A 19,652-nucleotide genomic window follows, 5' to 3' on the forward strand; every position below is an offset into this window, starting at 1 on the left:
TGCTACTGGACAATAAACAGCCATTTTTCTGTCTAAAGCTATAATGTAATTAATATTCATAAATATTTTACTTCAACCACGTCAACAGAATATAACAAGGAGGTGTTGTATGATTGCAAGTGAGACTACTCACCAAATCTCCAGTAATGATAATGTAAGCAATTATAAGCAAGGTACGGCTTTCTACACTGAGAAAAGGCTATACGATATTGTCAGCTATATATGAGAAGCCGCGACATGAAAAACATGAAATAATTCAGTTGAGAAAACAACAACAATTTACGGTAAACAATAATGACAGACGTTATTCATCGACAACCAATGAACTATATGCCCTTGACTTGGGACAGGAATATACAGAATATGGCGGGTTAAACATGTTTGTAAGCACTAAATACAAATATGTATATTTCAGATACACACATCTGTTAACTTTTTAAATCAATATTGATTTGTAGTATTTTTCTGAATTGTGTCAATTGCAGTGTGATTTTGACAACCTCGGTGGTTTACTTCCATCTCGGAAGATCGCGGATTCGATCTCGGATCGTCGTAAAGGGGATGCTAACTATTATTTGCTGCATCTCCGCTAAACCTACTGCATATTGGAGCTAGGGCAAGGAGTTGTTGGCTCGTGGTAAACAAATATGTCCAGCTTTCTATTGAATGTTCCTGTGTGACTTAGTACGTTAAAAAAATCTGGGCTAAGTTTATCAGTTTAATAAAAAACTGATTGATATTATTATCACATTCTCATGATCTTGATCTGAATATGCATTTAATTTTCCATCGAACGGTTATCATCATGTGTGATTATGAATATGGATTTAATTGTCTCCTTTCAGAAAATCTGCTGCAGTATATGAAGATATGCAGTTTAATGCAGGTACGTTAAATTTTTCCTCTCTATTTTAACGACAGTGTTTACACTGACGTTTGGTATTTATCGGATACAAAAAGTAAAATTGTTGTGCACTTCTTATTCATTTTGAATTCAACTTAAATTAGAATTATTACTCTTTCCCAGTGTTTTAAAACACATATGTTGATAAGTTACATCATGAAAACAATCAATTTGACTGTTTCCTAAATACACATATACATCATAAAGTACTTGTTTTTAATTATTGTCAAATTTGGTATTATATGTAATGTAACGAAAGTTTTCATTTAATAAAAATGAGAAGTTGTGATATGATTGGCAATATATAGCTGAATTATTGGTCACTGCAGCCTTTGAAAAAGTGCAAACATATACTGCATATCATTGTAGATGCAGACTCCTTCTTTAGAGCCATTGAAAATGCTCTTAATCCAACTATTAATTAAACTACGGGCTTATTATAAAAATGCTGGATCATTGAACAGACAGCATTTTGAGTTAGACGGATTTATATTTCAGAACAGTCGGAAAGCTAATGGGTACTTCTTGTCCTTCCGTTCTGGCTTACTTGTTTATGTCCTCTCATGAACTATAAAATTCATACCACCTTCTTAAAGACAAAAATGTAACAAATCGTGCAAAGTTGTGTAACTTTACAATCAAATATATTGATTTTATTCCATCGCTAACTTTGCAGCATTTCATTCATTGTTTGCATCTAATATATAAAGTGAATTTTGAATTTAGGATACCACCGAAACAAGAGGGGTTGACTTATGTCTTGATCTTCTCATCGATTATGACACATATGGACGGATCTTCAACCTGACTCTACCACGAAAAACAATTTTACTAGCGCATGCTTTACTTAGAAGTAAAGCTTTTCATGCAGTCCAAGGGTTAAGATTTGTACACATTTATTTTTGTTATAAGTGTTCATTGAATATTGCAAAACTTTAATAAAAGTTTTTTTCTAGATAAAATAATAAGGACATGACGTTTGGAATTTGGAATTTTATCTTTAATTTTTCCGTGATAAATAGATATATAGAAGATTCAAATGAGATACGGTAATGATTTTTGTTTTTTTATCAATATATTTGTCAATTCTATTAACCTCGTGCGGAAGATGTGTTTTTACTAACATCTTGAGCAAGTGAGAGGCGAAATATACCAAAGATATTCAAACTCAAAAATCGAAAATAAACTGACAACGCCAACACAACAAATTAAAAAACATTTTCTATATTCCTGTTGTTTAAGTTATTGTTTTTTTTTACTTTCTTATAACTTGAGGCTTTATAGAAAGAATTTTTGCATACATAAATAGCATTTTTAAATATCCATAATCAAACAATTTAAAAGTGTTTTGTCTGAATTTTTGAGTGCGATCCAATTTAAAAAAAAATATTTAGGTAGAAAATATTGTTACAAATGCCAAAGCATTAAAAACCCTCTTTAAAGTCGTTTAGCTTTGATATCAAACAACCATGATCCCTTTATATCGCTGTATACTTTTACTTGTAATGAATATACATATAGTTAGTTAAGTCTGCAAATGTGTTTTGACTTAACAATCACTTCAGCTCAGTGTACTGTGTTAAAAGCGTAGAAATGCAGCAGTGTTAAACAAGTTTGTGAGTACTCAATTAAAATGAGGCACTCGTTTCATTGCATTACACAAGGTTGTGTACTTCTCCAACTGTTAATTAAAGTTTTTACATTAAATCTTGATTGAAATTTGTCTTTTGGGTTTGTTAGTAATTAGCAGAATTTCTACTAAGTACTGGTGTGGCTTGTTAAAAAATTAAACACAGGATGAATAAACACATTTCTCGAATTCTTTCTCGATCTATACTTTTCTTGACATTTTTTAAAACTATATTTATTAACTAATCGTGTTGTACGTTTGATCTCAGTTTGTCATTGGTCAAAATTCGATTAGGATGTCGTATTTTCTTCCTTCTCTCTAAAAATTCCATTGTGGCGTCTAGAAAATAGTGAACATGTCTGGTGACTTCCCAAACAAAGAACACATCATTCTGCAGATAATTCGTAAAGAAGGATTTTGATTGTCTGCTATCGTCTAAAAATCATTAGAGAAACAGATTCCACCGCCAAATCTCATGCAATTCTACATTTATCCAATCTAGACAGTACAATTTTAATTATTTAAAACGCTCGACAAGCCTTGCGGTTTAAATTTGAAAATTTACCCGTCTCGAGTGGATAAAAAATCGTATCACACTTGATAAATTATATTATGAGATGACAAAGATAGAGAAGACACCAAGGGTGAAAAATCATCATTCCATTCAAAATTACATAAAGAAAACTACACAGAAACGTACCCAAATCAAATTGAGGTTATTAGCTGAATATGATGCTTTAATTTTTTTGCAGATGTAGAAATCATACTTTTGCCTCACATGTTTATCTTGACATGAACCTATTTTTAATCTTGACGGACTCCGGTGGAAAAAAAATGTTAACCTTAACTGTTCAATCGAACAATCAGATACAGAGGTGTAAAGCATTTTCTTTAAATACAAGTTTATTAAAATGTTTACATGCGGCTTTTGATAAGCAAAAAGGAATCTTACTATCTAAAATATTTACTGGTTATGCATATTGTGTTAACCTGTTTTGTTTACTTTCTCATGGTATTGTATATCATAAATCATTTTTTTAACGATCTAAAGCCTTTGAGAGAGTGATCATTTACAAGAAGTAACTCGTGCAATTGGAGGATAATTTTAAGCCTAAATTAAAGCCTTCTATGAACTCTCTTAAACACTTATTCAGGCACCGTTATTACAGTTATTGACACAAACTATAAACTTTGGAACAGTTTTAGAATTAATTCAAGTTCTATCAGAATAAGAAAAAGAGGTTAAACTAAAAAAAAAAAAAAATAAAGTTTATGAAATTTCTAATTTCAAAATAGGATATATAACAAAAACAACTTTGCTTCTTTCTAAAATCTAAATTTTTACTTGTAACTTTGTGCGAAAGTCCATTAAGAGTTGTAATCATTTTTTTATCTTTTTTTTCAGTTCAAAGGCAAAGATCAAGCAACGAAGAAACGTACAGTGAATTGACATGAAGATTTTATCTGAAAAAATGTCAGGAATTTACTTCTCAGTACTTCATCTACCAAAGACCATAAAACATATGTTTTTTTTTAATAATTTGACACTTTTATAAATATCAATTAGAGTAAACCGTGTAATCAATGAGATTATGTACCAAAAGTCCGTTTTGATATTTATACGAAATAAGATAATTAATTTGCGTCAAATGTCAACTGTCTTTGTTTATATGGGCCAAATGATAGCACTAATAGAAAACATGCATTAATTGTTTAATCATATTAATTAAAAGTGATCACTGCTGTATATTAAAGTATTTAATGATAAACTTCACATCCAGATGGATAGAAATACAGATGTTAAGGTTATATTTAAATGATCTTGAAGCTAGGTTCACACTGCCGATCAGATCAACTCGATAATCCCGATTGTCCAAATTTCCACGACCAAGCGTGACAAAATTCTTGATAGGGCCTATTTACGACTTCTACCCGACTGCTATCCTACTGTAAACGAACTTAACTTGACCATTCACGACTGATTGATGACTCCATCACGACTCAAACCCGGCCACTAATTGAATACATATTCGATAATTCCGACCAATTTACGATCTCTACACGATATTTACTCGACTAGCTAGACCAAATCACCTGTACTCAATCTCAGCCTGATTTCGGCGAGACCAGATCGACTTGATCGTATATGGGTCGGAGGGATAATCGGGCATTGGTCGGGTATGTACAATTTCATTATAAAAACATCTGATTTTTGTATATCACCCGCTGCAGCGGAAAAGGCATCATATCTCTTAACAATTAGTTTCCGTTCTCTAATTTTATTTTGCCTCAAGCAAATTTTATGAAACGTAATACCATAAAGCACAAATCAAGTGCGAAATTGAGTGGCGTCACTTATAACGTCCGTGGGTAATGACTCTTTACATAATGTTATATGCAAGCTGGGACATTATCTGTGTCCATTTGTAGCATTCCCCGTTTATTTGGTTAGATTCAGTAGTTCACAGAAGGTCTGAGTAAAATTAAACATTTAAAATATCTACATGCAAATAAAGCAGTTGGATTGTGTGGCAAACTGGTTAGAGCTCAGATAGACAGGTTAGCTGTGACGGAGCTTAAAGAGAGCATGGAAGACGAACAAAAGGGGTAGACAGCAAAGGGTGCCGAACAATTTAGGTGATGCAGTGGCTGACATGGCGACCTCTGTGTTCCAGGGCAGTATAAATAGTAATCACAAAAATACTGAACTCCGAGGAAAATTCAAAACGTTAAGTCCCTAATCAAATGGCAAAATCAAAAGTATGAGAGACGTGCAGTAGCTGGACACAGAGAACCCCAATGGTTATCAGGTTATAAAAACTGTAGCCCGCTGATTTTTTATGTTTTACTGCTCTTTTCTTCAAAATGAGATTTGTTACTGGATTAATAATGATGTTAGATAGCAATATACATTAATTTTACCATCCCCTTTTTTTGCTTTTTTACAAATTAAGCCTACTGTTTTTGTCATATATGTGCATATATGTGCATATTTATGTAATCAGAATTTTCCATATATCTGATATCCAGTAGTTGAATGGTTCAAGATATTCATTTCTTAGTGTATCCATGGCAACAAACTGCTTGTTTTTACTAAAAATATTGCATAAAGGGGGGAAAAGATGTCACATATTTCCCGAGAATTTTGGCAAAAAAAAAAAAGAACTTCAACCCCATGAACGATACATTTTCTGAAATTGCTTACATATATCTACCACGAATTCAATTAAATATCGTTTTCTTTCGTTCTTTTTTTTAATATAAAATTGTGTCAAAAAGCGTATGAAAAAAAAGTATTTGTAAACATTCGACCGTACGGTGACATATAGTTTTTAATCTATATATCATTTGGTATCCTGTTGAGAGTTGTCTCATTGGCAATTATACCACATCTTCTTATTTTTAAACTACAAAAATTTCTGGACATAAGGAAAATACGGATAGTCAAACACAAATAGCAAGTAAAATATAATATTGATGTTCTTAAAAAAGAACATTGAAGGTTAATTTAGTCATCAGCTGTCTAATAATGAATTATAATGCACAATTACTTTCATATTTGAAAAATCCTCTAGGGCCAAAATATAATTCCCTTCAGACACCTGAGATCATCCCAGGTTTTATTGGATTTCTTGTGTCAAGTTTTTAGTTTTCTATGTTATTTGTACTGCTGTTTGTCTTCCCGTCTGCTTCGATTTTTTGCTTTGGCTGTGTCGGTTTGTTTTTGACCTTTGAGTTGAGTTTGATTGTTCCTTTGCTATCTTTTGTCTCTCTTATAAAATTGTTTCCCTCCTTGCAAAAGTAACAACATAGGTTTAACCCGCTTTTTTCACCGATAATGACTATTTTGAATATGGCAGTTGTTTCCAGTCTTTTTGTTCGTTGATGTAGTTGAACGTATGATTTTGTCATTTTAATGGACTTGACCTTCAAAAAATTGCCATATAGTTCGTTATTTGTGTACATTTTTTGGCTGTGTTTGATGATATTACACAGACACGTCTAGATGGCGTGGGGGAATTGAATCCAATTTGTCATTGTCATGTGTCATACATATCATTCTTAAACTAGTATTGACATACATCAGTAGAAAGGATATGACTAGGGTAAATTCACATAATCAAGATCGTTTGACAAGTGAATGTCAACCAGGTCTGTGAGACTAGTCTTGCTTGAATCAATTCATTCAAAGAAAGAATCATTTTGTAAAATCTATATGTCATCTTCTTTTGTTTTAACAAAGTATTCAACAAAAGCGTTTTAGTTCCTGTTGATTGTGCTTAACGGATGACAAAAACTTGAACATGTAAATGGTGTTCGAAAGGCTTGTATATATTTTTAGGTCTTTCCACTTTTCTGTGGAAAGACCTATTGTTTTTCTTCTGATTATTTTTTTTTTTCTTCCGCCTAATTTTGTTCTTGCGATAAACATTTGTTTCGCAATATGTCGCTTAGATATTTTGTATATGATATCGAACCGTTTATGCGCTTTTGAAATTTACCCTGCGTAAACGAATACTTTTCTTTGTAGGAGTTATCTCCCCAAACACTGTTTTCCTTGTTATCGCATCTCCTTCGCAACCGTAAAAGATTATGACAAATTTATTTTACAAAATTGCTCGTTATATCCTTCGCATGATTTGTCCTATTTTGACCGAAGTGATATGACCGCTCCATATGAGAGTTATTTCCCCTTATGCATCTGATATCAGTGATATGAATTTCTATCTTATAAATCATAAGTGATAGAGACCTAGGATCTTTTGATTTGAGGTCCTTGGTCCCAAAAAATGAAAATTAGGTCAAGGTCAAAGGTCAAGGTCATATTCTAATATTTGAATTTGGCTTATTTTCACTTATATCCAAAGACTGTATAAGATATCAACAAATTATTTTTACTAAATTGTTAGTTGCGACATGTCGTAAGATGTAAATTTTGATTGCAAGCGTACGTTGAATGTAAAAGGGAGTTATCTCCCCTCTTGTATTTAAAAATACGCGTTTGGTGATATAACTCATTAACTAAATATAATTAAGACCTATGGTCTTTTGATTTGAGGTCCTTGGTTTATGACCTTGAAATTGATCTCAAGGTCATAGCTTAATTTGACGTTCTAGATTTTGACCTTTGCTTTTATTCTATATGTATACATGATAAAGATATACAACTTTTAGAAAAAGGTATCAAACCATTTAACCTTGAAAAAAACCAACCGGAAGTGACCTTTTGTAAACCGGAAGTAGCTATTTATTTGTACTTTATTAATATAAAAGTATATAGAACCAGATATTTTTGGAATCAGTGTCAAGTAAATATTCAAATATAATCGGAAGTAACATTTTTCAAACCGGAAGTAACAAATTATCTCCCTTATTTAAAAAAAATGTATGGAAACAATATATTTTTGGAATCAGCTTACTAGGAGCTATCATTTGACGATTGAAATGACATTTTAAACTTAGTTTCACAACTTTTCATATCAAAATACATTGTTTTGATGGAAAGACCTTCAATTGTTCTCTGAACAATTGGTTTTTAATTTTAAATATATTCTTTCTTATCCTGACATTTATATATTAATTAAAGGGATACTCCCTTTATTTCGATTGTGCACACGCGTACATCAAATAGTATGTTTGCTGTTTTACAGATAGGAAAAATAATATAAAAAGTGTGACATGGATGTTAGGCTGCTTGGAGCCTCGTGTTATTTTAAAAAAAAGTGATATGCAAACATATTTTCTTTTTCTTTCAGAAATTTAAAAAGGACCACCTTAAGGAAACCAAAACAGCATCAATGACTGAAAATACAGGCAAAAACAAATACAAAAATGTATTTCCATGTATGTAAAATATTATTATTGTGTATATCAGAAAGGTAACAGTAATAACTGGAAAAAGTATTTCTACTTCAAAATGCACGAAAAATTTGTCTCGTGAAAGTCTGATCACAAAAGTGAAATTCAAAGACACTTTTGATAAGGGGGAATTTTCCATCAAACGATCAGATTTATCTTTATATGATACAATTATAGTAAGAAACACATCCTGAAGACTCGCACACAAGCCTCTGATATGAGTATTGGTTGGTTCTTCAATGCTCTTCAACTTCGTGCTTAATTTTTTTTATTATTTAAATATAGATTTCCTGATGAGTCTTTAAAAAATAAATGGGTGCCGGCTTACAAATTGAGAATTCTTGTTTCTACGATTTTTTTATATTGTACAGTAACCTGTTGTTTTGCTCCTTTCAGATGATGAAACTCGTGTTATACTTGACCTACAACCTGGAAAAGCAGGATCTGACTATATTAACGCATCATTTATAAATGTAAGTATTACTAACATGTCACTATAAAATTATGTTGTTTGCTTCCATTTCGTTTAAAATAAGAAAAGAACCTGGTACATGTGTTCTCTTAAATGAAACGGAAACATTATGTTGAAGACCCAATACTGACCTTTAGTTCCTTAGTAGAGAGTAATTTAAATGGTAATGATACAACATCCTGTTTGTTAATACCAACTCGACATCGTTAATTCATATGAAGAAGAAAATGCAATGATACCATAATTGAATAGATTGTATAATTTAAAAAGACTTGATATACGAGAAAGAATTAAGGATTTGAGAACTTTTAATTTCAAGTGTTGCCAAACATGACGGAAATTATATTGATTTTTTGGAAAGGCTCGACAAGAATAATTTGGCTTAATTTTTTGCCAGTCAGTAGAACTTTGTAAAACACACCCATTTTTAAATATTTCCCATTAGGGTTGTGTTTTTTTTATATCATCATTTAGAAAATTTAGGGTTGATTTTCAAAGCATTAGAGGCTGTCATTTCTGTACCTTAACAGGGGTACTGTGATTGAGTGTATGACTTATACGTAGTGATTTACTATTGAAACTATATCAGATATTCATGGTAGAAATAGCCACATACTTAGCAAAATGTTGTTTTTTTTTAAATTTGTTTCAGTCTTCTTTTTATTGGCCATGCCATCATATGATTGAAAAGTTTAAAGCTTTAATATGTGCATCTAGTACACATAACTATCTTCTTCTAATTTGTATTATTTAAGCAGCATTTAACATACATTATATTATAACTGATTTAGCTTTATACCTTATACCTACGTACCGTATACCTAAAAAAAGGGTACGACCCTGCTATCGTCGGAAAACTAAGTTCTCTTTTGGGCAATATTATTTTGTACTTACACTAACTCATCAGGACAATACCAATTGTTACATAATGTTATTTAGGGATATGGTGAAGTAAAGAAATACATAGCCGCTCAAGGTAAGTTTATAGAACTTATTGAATTTTTGGATTGTCTTGGTAATATTTTTGATTAAAAGAATTGTAAAAAAATAATGCTGTCTTTATAAGCGTAGAAAAAAATTAAAAAAAAGTGACAAAACATCATGCACATATTAAAAAAGCCAAAACAAAATAACAACGCTTTTATTCTCAAAGTCAAAGGGTCGATGCCACTTCTGGTGGACGTTTCGTCCCCGAAGGCATTCACCAACCCAGAGGTCAACACTTCGGTGTTGACATAAGTATCAATAATGTGGTCATTTTTATAAATTTCCTGTTTACAAAACTTTGAATTTTTCGAAAAACTAAGGATTTTTTTTTATCACAGATATAGATAACTTAACCGTATTTGGCACAACTGTTTGGAATTTTGGATCCTCAATGCTCTTTGTTCTTGTTTGGCTAAATATTTTGATATGAGCGTCACTGATGAGTCTTATGTAGACGAAGCGCCGTCTGGCGTACTAAATTATAATCCTGGTACATTTGATAACTATCATATTGTTACTTTCAAGGAAGACTTACTTGTAAGCAAATTTATCAATTATATACCTTCGGCTGTTTTCTGCACTTTGGTGGATGTTGTCTCTTTAAAACATTTCCAATTATCATTATCAATTTTATTTCCATCTACACGTAAAAGGTAGTTTCTTAGGCCCAACACATTTTTTTTTTATCTTAGGTCAAAATGAATTGTTATATTAATTGATTGATTTCTTTCAACAACATTTCAGCAATCTGTGCTTAACCATAAAAAAACTTGTCTTTTGAATTTTCCTTCGAATTCAGTGTTTTTACTATTTTACTTTTTACATCAATATACTACTGTTTCCCTTATGTATCATGACGGCTAGTTTGTATTAATTAGTTCGAATTCAGTGTTTTTACTATTTTACTTTTTACATCAATATAATACTGTTTCCCTTATGTATCATGACGGCTAGTTTGTATTAATTAATGGTGGAACCGAAGAATTCAGATAGAACCACCAATCATTGCCAAACTGTTAACGGTTATTCAAAAACATATATATCCTCTGATTAATCAGATACAATTGTTTTTCATCTAGGACAAGCATAAGGTCCTACTAAATTATAATAAAATGTATTCACTATTGGTATTCAAAATATACCAATGAAATTTTTACATTTCCATATGTTAATTAACGTAAAATTTTAACTAAGTTTGTGTATGTATTGTAGGACCATTGGAATCTACTATCAACGATTTCTGGAGGATGATCTGGCAGTATGATTGTGGCAAAATTGTTATTTTAACAAACGTGTTTGAACTAGGAAAGGTAAGGTGCATTTTATATTATTATTTTTTTTTATATATAAAAGATCATCTGGAATAGTTTAAAAAAGAATAAAAAGTAACTATCTTCTTCTAATAACTAAATAAGCGCCTTTTCATTATCCTAAGGTACGTATTGTTTTCATAATAATTTCGACAAATTATACTTTTTCCTGTTACAAAACTTTGAATTTTTCGAAAAACTAAGGATTTTTCTTATCCGAGGAATAAATAACCTTAGCCGTATTTGGTTCAACGTTTGGAATTTTGGGTCCTCAATGCTCATCAACTTTGTACTCGTTTGGTTTTATAACTATTTTGATCTGAGCGTCACTGATGAGTCTTATGTAGACGAAACACGCGTCTGGCGTATTAAATTATAATCCTGGTACCTTTGATAACAATGTGCACCACTGGGTCGATGCCACTGTGCTGGTGGACGTTTCGTCCCCAAGAGTATAACCAGCCTAGTAGTCAGCACTTCGGTGTTGACATGAATATCATTATATGGTCTTTTTTTTTTTTATAAATTTCCTGTAACAAAACTTTGAATTTTTCGGACAATTATGGATTTTCTTATCACAGGAGTTGATTACCTTAGCAGTTTTTGCACAACTTTTTGGAATTTTGGGTCCTCAATGCTCTTCAACTTTGTACTTGTTTGACTTTATACTTATTTTGATAATGTTTGGCGTATTAAATTATAATCCTGTTACCTTTGATAACAATTAAAGCTTTCATTTTGAGGAGTAATGAAATATTGTATACTTATTTTATATAGAGAATGATAATTGAGGTAAAATGACACAGTCTATTAAACCACAGCTTGTAAATATGAAAGAAAGGAAGCAAACATCTGCGTTGTAGCTGTAAAACTAGTTGTAGTAAAATTGTACATAGGGAAAAAAGTTTTAGCTTAACTGATCTAAAATTTCTTAATTAATGGCACGAGTCGGGGTGTAAAAGGAGAGAGCCACCGACCTTTGGTAGACTACGATTTTCAATCTGAAATAAAATTTCTTTTCTTTTAGAGATTAAATCAGTTTTATGTCATAAAAACTGCAGTCTACTTTTAAGTATTCAATTTATGATTATGTCCTTTTTTTATGTATTTTAAATACTTGTGTAAAAAATATATCATAAAATAAACCATATGTATATGTATTATCATATAACGAACAATGTTTAATCTTAAGTCTCTTTTTAAAAGAAATTTAGTCTTTCGTTTTTTACTGTCAGTTGAAAATAAAAGTATTTGACATGACGTTGTTCCTCTTTAACTTCTACTTTTGATATTTTTTTTATGTTCTACATAAGTTTTTACTGTGGATTCATTTATTTTCGTGGATACCAATTTTCGTGGATTGAGGAAAACATGCATTTTCGTGAATATCTAATTTCGTGGTTTCGGCACAGTGTGCATACATTACTTTAGAAAAAAAATGTAATTCGTTGAACATTTAAATTCGTAGTTCTCCTTACTCACGAAATACACGAAAATGGGTATCCAACGAATATTAATGAATCCACAGTATATAAATTTTAAAGTCTTTTTTATTCATGTAAAAGAACAAACTGAATCCAAATACAACGCATGAGATTAAAATATACAAGAGTCCACAAAACAAAGAGAATGTCAAACGATCACCACTGATAGAAGAGACATGTGCCTGTTGTTTGTTCATAGTTCATCATATTTTAATATTCTTTATTTCTTAGCGTCAGTACGTGTTTCTACATGAAGCGATATTAGAAGCAGTGATGTGTCCTAACTCTGGAGTTCCTTCGAAAGATTTTCCAGATCTATATAAAAAGTTATTGTTGCACGATTCAAGTAGTAATAAATCAAATCTCCAATTGGAGTATCAGGTAGGAGTATATCTCTTGTTTACTTTGTATTTCCAATCAAAACGTCAATAACATTTCTATAATATTCACTTGCCATTTATAGAAATGGTAAGGGCAAAAGAAGAATTTTGCTGTTCAATAGTCATAAATCGATTAGTCTTTCGGGTTTCAAAATTAAAAACGATGGAAACATATCACTTGTAAAAGGAAAATGACGAAACAACAGAAACACTGACCTGCAACAAAAACAAACGATACTAAACATAGAAACGACTTTTCGTTAACAACTGCCATATTCCTGACTTGGTTCAGGACATTTTAAGAAATACGATTCTGTTACTTAGTTAAGCAAAAGACATTTTAATAAAATGCAAAATGTCATTATATATCTATTGTCTTTTCCATAGCGTATGAATGCAATGTGCGAAAAACATGAGGACAATGTATTTGATAAAGGTAAAATTCCTGAAAATAGGAACAAGAATAGAGACAGTACTATACTTCCAGGTATGTAACTGCTTCATAAACAAAAATACATAAAAAAAGCAAAGTTAATAAGTATTACTACCTACAGTGGTTGTCGTTTGTTGATTAGTTACATATTTGTCATTTCGCGGCCTTGTATAGCTGACTATGCGGTATTGGCTGTGCTCATTGTTGAAGGCTTTACGGTAACATATAATTGAACATTACTTTCTGTGTCATTTGGTCACATGTGGAGAGTGATCTCATTGGCAATTATATCACATCTTCTCTTTTTATATTTTTTCATGCAGTGAACTTATTGTGTAAACTTGGCCTGTTGAAACAAATTACAGTTTGAATACTAAACAAATAAAAATGCTGTGAGTTTATATATAGCAAAACTACATCTTGAATATTTTAAATAACAAGTCAATCGTTCTTGTACCATTACATACACGTTTTATTTTATGGTAGATCTATGTACAAAAATGTATTTGCATTGTTTTTGTAGTTGAATATGAAATGCCAATCCTATCAACATTTGTGGAAGGACACAATGAATATATCAATGCCATTTTTTTTACCTGTAAGTCAAATAGTTTGTAATAATTTTAAAACTTTGATACGCAGTTTTATTTTATGCGAATGTCATACAAGTAAAAGGTTAAGCTAGCTATAATACCAGGTTTAATTCCTCATTTTTTTCATAAGAAAATGCCTGTACCAAGTCAAAATATGACAGTTGTTATCCGTTTGTTTGATGTGTTTGATCTTTGATTTTGGCCTTTTATTAGGGACTTTCCGTTTAGTATTTTTCTCGGAGTTCTTTACTTTTGTTATTTTACTTTTAATTATAATTTTATAATTTAAAATTGCATATGCAAATGTAAAGAAGCAGTTTTGTTGAATAGTTATAACACTTATCTAATTCAACAGAATTAATGTAAAGTCTTCCAATACATATTCTTCTTTCAAACTTCAGATTAATGCTTCAATCGCACTGCATGTTAATTTTGATGGCAAAATCAACATTCGATTGGTTAAAACGATCATACGTGACGTCGAACATTTCAAATGCCACTATGAGTATCATACTCACCTCTGAACGTCAGGATTGCCATGTGGGACATAAGAAAGCAATTATTTAAATTAATATCTTATGTTCAGACGTGAAAAACAAAGTATAGGCAGTAGAATAAAACATTTATTTTCCTTGGCTATCAGAGATACGAAGATTTGTTCACCCTCTAATAGTCATATTTCCTACTGGTGTTACCCTCGTGAAACTTGATTTTTCTTTGGTGAACAAATCTTAATATCTCCCTAAGGCACGGGAAATAAACGTATAATGTCACTCCTTTGAAAATATTTTTGAATAGCGTTGTCTTTCTGAATACATAGAACTTGTGACTCTTATAATTTTAATTTATATTTTCCATGAAATAAAAAGTTAAATAACAAAAATCCTAAAATTCAAAATATCAAATGGCAAAATCAAGAAGCTCAAACAATTCAAACGATTAGATAACAACTGTCATATTCCTGACTTGGTACAGGCATTTTCTTGTTTAGCAAATGGAAGATCAAAACCTGATTTTTAAAGCTAGTCTCTTCCTTGTATGTCGTAAAAATTTCCATTATATGGACAACAATGTGAAAACAAAACAATTGACATAATAGGTAATAATGTCAAAACAGGGGTACCGCAGTCAGTACACTGTTTAAACTTCAATCACTACAAAAAAAAACCCCACGAAATATGTCAACAAAGAAAAACTTAAAGAAACATAGGCAAATCACATAAGAATAAACGAAAGACAAGTGCACAAATATTTACATATTTACATGTACCATAGCACAAAGACAGTTTTAAAGTTTATTTCAAACAGATATTATCTGAAGTGTTCACATAATTCTAAATTATTTCAATGTTGATGATATATTAACAAGTCGCAATTTGTACAAACAAACAAAACTGACACGGAAAATTAATTTACCTAAACGTAATGATAAATGACAATTATATGTATTTAAGAGGAGAAAGATACCAGAGGGACATTTAAATCATCAGTCAAAAACTGATGGAAAACAGCAAAGCTAAAAAAGAAAAAGAGAAGCAGACAAATAACCCTTCACAATACACAACATAGAAAACCAATGGCTGAGAAACACGAACCTCATTAAACTAGGGGTTACTTCATGTGCTCTAGAATGGTAAGCAGGTCCTGCTCTACATGTGGCAACTGTCGTGTTGTTTATGTTAGTAACAGAGTAAAATACAAATAGTATAAACACATCAATGTTCTATAGAGCAATCTTTTAATATTAACTAGTTTTATAATTATGTATTTTAGTGAAATCAATAAATAAGATCGGTAGAATTGTTTATTGATGAACTATAATGAAATAAAAATAGTTTTCTGGTGTATGTTATAGGGATATAAAAATAAAAAAGCATTCATAGTAACACAGATGCCTCTTGAGCAAACGAAAATAGATCTTTGGAGGCTTGTTTACGACCACAACATACATACAATTGTTATGCTTAACCAAGTTAAAGAAGATACGGTAAGTATAAGAACTCTTAAAAAATACCAAGATCGCGTTTTGTCAGAATTTAATGCTTCGGATTTGCAAAATCACATACCCAATATATAATAAACACTTATCATGCTTACAACTTGAATACATCAAAATATATTTTATCAATACAAATGCAATCAACTTTTGAGATGCACGTTCGATACAGTAAAGTATAAGTTACATCGAAGGTAAAGAACTCTCAAACGAGTCTCATAAAGAGAACTTAAAAACAGTTGAACGTACAAGTTAATGTCGAAGTTGAAAAACCTCGAAAAACCAAATAATTGGAAAAAAGTGCCCAAATCTGTCTAAATCAATCAAAAACCGTGATTGAAAAACGCGTATGACATTTGCTTAAATCTTTTTATATATTCATTTCTGTTCACAATAATATTGTTCAAAGACAAGAATGTTTAATCTTTTAACAAAATAAAATGTCTGCTATGAAAATTGAAAGGATTTTTGTGGTTCTTGAAATTGAAAAAAAAAAGATACAATACAATGCGTATAACATAAATTTGATAGGAAATGAATCACGACCGACACTCGGCTAACCGAGAGATTGTTCGGTTAATCTACTTATACTTTTATTGCCATTCATAACTCTTAACAGACTAATTAACAGACCGGGTTTAATACATCCGACCCATTAAACGACCAGGTTTTAAATAAAGATTGATTTATGTCACCAAAATACAGATTTTTCAATGATATCAATATGGTTAACAAACATAATGCTGACTTCAGCCTATCCGATTAACAGATCAACCGCCGATATAGCCGCATACTAAATATACTAAATATTGATTAACCGACCAATCTCTCGGTTAGCCGAGTGTCGGTCGTGATATCACCTACATAAATAAATGGTGAAAAGTCTATCATTATGTTCAAGAAACTCAATAAACATGTCGACTTGTTTCTTTATTATTATGAGGCTGACTTCATGCAGGAACTTCTTAGGAAGAAAGATAAGAAGTTAGCACTATCCTTTAACTCTACATTTCGCTATATAGATGATGTTCTTTCACTAAATAATTCAAAATTTGGTGACTATGTGGAACGCATCTATCCAATCGAGCTAGAGATAAAGGATACTACAGATACAGTTAAGTCGGCCACATATCTTGACTTACATCTAGAAATTGACAATGAGGGTCGGCTGAAAACAAAACTTTACGACAAAAGAGATGATTTCAGCTTTCCAATTGTGAACTTTAACATTCCAGCAGCACCTGCATACGGGGTATATATCTCCCAATTGATACGATATTCCCGTGCTTGCATTTCCTATCATGATTTTCTTGATAGAGGGTTGCTGCTCACAAGGAAGCTATTAAACCAAGAGTTCCAAATGGTGAAGTTGAAATCATCCCTTCGTAAATTTTACGGACGCCATCACGAGTTGGTTGACCGTTATGGAATAACCGTATCACAAATGATATCGGATATGTTCATTACGTCGTAACTACAATCCCCTTCCCTTTCCTGAATGTGACCTACCGAATTAGACTATTTAACGGATTTGTTATCACATAAGCAACACGACGGGTGTCGCAAGTGGAGCAGGATCTGCTTGCCCTTCCGGAGCACCTGAGATCACCCCTAGTTTTTTGGTGGGGTTCGTGTTGTTTATTCTTTAGTTTTCTATGTTGTGTCGTGTGTGCTGTTGTTTGTTTGTCTTTTTCATTTTTAGCCATGGCGTTGTCAGTTTGTTTTAGATTTATGAGTTTGACTGTCCCTTTGGTATCTTTTGTCCCTCTTTTACATATTGGGCCAAACATTTTTCTTCAGTTTTTGTTTTGTACATGAAGTTTTAAGGTTACATGCAAAAATAAATGACTTATAAAATCAAATCAAGACTTCTATCAGGATTATTATGTTTATTAAATTGTTTGAAGGACGAAAATGGCAGATCAAAAGCTCATACAAATCAAACGAATTATTGGAAAAAAATTGTTACATGTCTGACATAGTACAGGCATTTCATTAAATGCATAATTCACATTACGTACAGATAGGAAAATAATCTTAAATATATGACATTTTTATATTTTAAACGCAATAATAAATTTTCCTTTTCAATATAAACAAAAAATGTGCGAAAATATTGTCTTTAGAATATGTATTTAATGGTTTGATAGTTTTTTTCCAAAGTTTACGAGATACCGATGTAGCTAGTAATCATTTTTTGTATGAAAACAATAAATTTATAGAAAAAAATATATACAGAAAAAATATGTTTGAATAATAATATATACTTTATCTATAACTATAGCTATGTTTCTTAAATTTAAGATAAATAAAGTTTATAATGTAAAATATTTAATCTTGTCTAGGATGTGTATTGGCCTGAAAATCAAGAGACACCAATCCAAATTGAAGGATTTAAAATAGAATTAACAGCAATGGAATCAAAGCCTTTCTATAACTGTTTACATCTAACCTTTAAGTATAAAATCTGGGTATGTAGAAATAAGCTTCTGTTTAAGAAAATGTGGCATGATTGACAATAAGACAATTTTCTCTCAGAGTACAATTGATGTAGATATAAACAGTAAAGTCATTGTATTGGCTTTTACGACAATCTGAAATCATTCTGTATAGTCCATACAATTTGGCACTTCAAGTTAGGATTTTTCGAATACGAACATAATAAATCGATTCAATTGAGAAAAAAAAAGAAACATATGTAGTCCAGTTTTATATTGTCCGTCAAGCTAAGCTCAGTCAAATTAGAAAATACTAATGTTTAAAATAATATGTGTACTTTGTCAAATTTATTCAATTTAAATGTAAAACGCCATCTATGTTTTTAACTTTATACTCGAACTAAAATTCGAGGTTTCAATTATATATTCAACACTTACTAATTTTTATCATTTTGTAAATTGGCTAATTGTTAGTAATCTAATAGGAATATGTCTTGTATCTGGATATAAAGATTATATTCGTTTGGTACACAGGTGTTTTCTTTACTTTTAGGACGAAAGGTCGTTGGTGATGTATCAAGCAAAGTTTTGGGATGACAATGCTGTTGTCCCAGCTTCAAAAGAGGATTTGTTTAATTTATTGTTTGAAATGGAGAATAAATCAAATAATGGCGACGATAGTCCGATCCTTGTTCACTGCCTGTACGTCAATGTTTAAGTATTCCAGAAATCTGATTATAATTGAACATCAACTAAAAGGGACATTTGCTGTCAAATTCATGTTCACAAATTTGACTTTTTAAATTTTTTTCTCTGTCTGTTTAATTTCATATTAATGGTTATAATATATGAGCTGCGTCGAATAGAAATCGACCTTATGATCCACATCAATGTATCTGTTAACCTATTTAGGTTTTGAAAATAAATTCAACGGAAGGTGTGGATGTTTGCAAGTTGAATTGTTTATCAAAACTACAAAATCGATAAAACTTCATCTTTTATTTCATTGCATTTCGTAAATGAATGCTCCAAAAATAAACCAGAGTATTGTACATATCCGCCTTTACATGCGTAAGGTCAATTTCTATCCGCCGCAGCTCATATGTTAATCATGTTTTGGGTTAAGCCTCTAACTTGGCTAATTTATTTTGCAGTTTTGCACCAAG

The 19,652-nt window shown here is 31.2% G+C and overlaps 2 protein-coding genes and 1 long non-coding RNA gene across 3 annotated transcripts in view; all 3 read left to right on the forward strand.

The window, feature by feature from the left end:
• Window positions 1–19,652, forward strand: part of LOC143065125 (uncharacterized) — a 121,489-nt gene that overhangs the window by 18,099 nt on the left and 83,738 nt on the right. The gene's annotated exons all lie outside the window — the stretch shown is intronic.
• Window positions 8,238–11,946, forward strand: LOC143061271 (receptor-type tyrosine-protein phosphatase alpha-like). Its single transcript, XM_076233727.1, has 5 exons — window positions 8,238–8,378; window positions 8,790–8,866; window positions 9,805–9,841; window positions 11,065–11,167; window positions 11,940–11,946. The coding sequence occupies exons 1-5, from the start codon at window positions 8,333–8,335 to the stop codon at window positions 11,944–11,946; spliced, it is 270 nt and encodes an 89-aa protein (XP_076089842.1). The 5' UTR covers window positions 8,238–8,332.
• LOC143052077 (uncharacterized) lies at window positions 12,886–14,067 on the forward strand. Its single transcript, XR_012970979.1, has 3 exons — window positions 12,886–13,027; window positions 13,414–13,513; window positions 13,983–14,067. It is a non-coding gene; the product is annotated as an uncharacterized LOC143052077 (long non-coding RNA).

Source organism: Mytilus galloprovincialis, chromosome 1, assembly GCF_965363235.1.
Source record: "Mytilus galloprovincialis chromosome 1, xbMytGall1.hap1.1, whole genome shotgun sequence".
NCBI lineage: Eukaryota > Metazoa > Mollusca > Bivalvia > Mytilida > Mytilidae > Mytilus > Mytilus galloprovincialis.

Excerpts from the sequence above, each read along its gene's own strand:
- LOC143061271 (XM_076233727.1), top strand. The coding sequence starts at position 8,333 with ATGACTGAAAATACAGGCAAAAACAAATACAAAAATGTATTTCCAT. Across the intron at positions 8,867-9,804 it reads TTAACGCATCATTTATAAAT|GGATATGGTGAAGTAAAGAA; the intron begins GTAAGTATTACT and ends AATGTTATTTAG. Across the intron at positions 9,842-11,064 it reads GAAATACATAGCCGCTCAAG|GACCATTGGAATCTACTATC; the intron begins GTAAGTTTATAG and ends TATGTATTGTAG.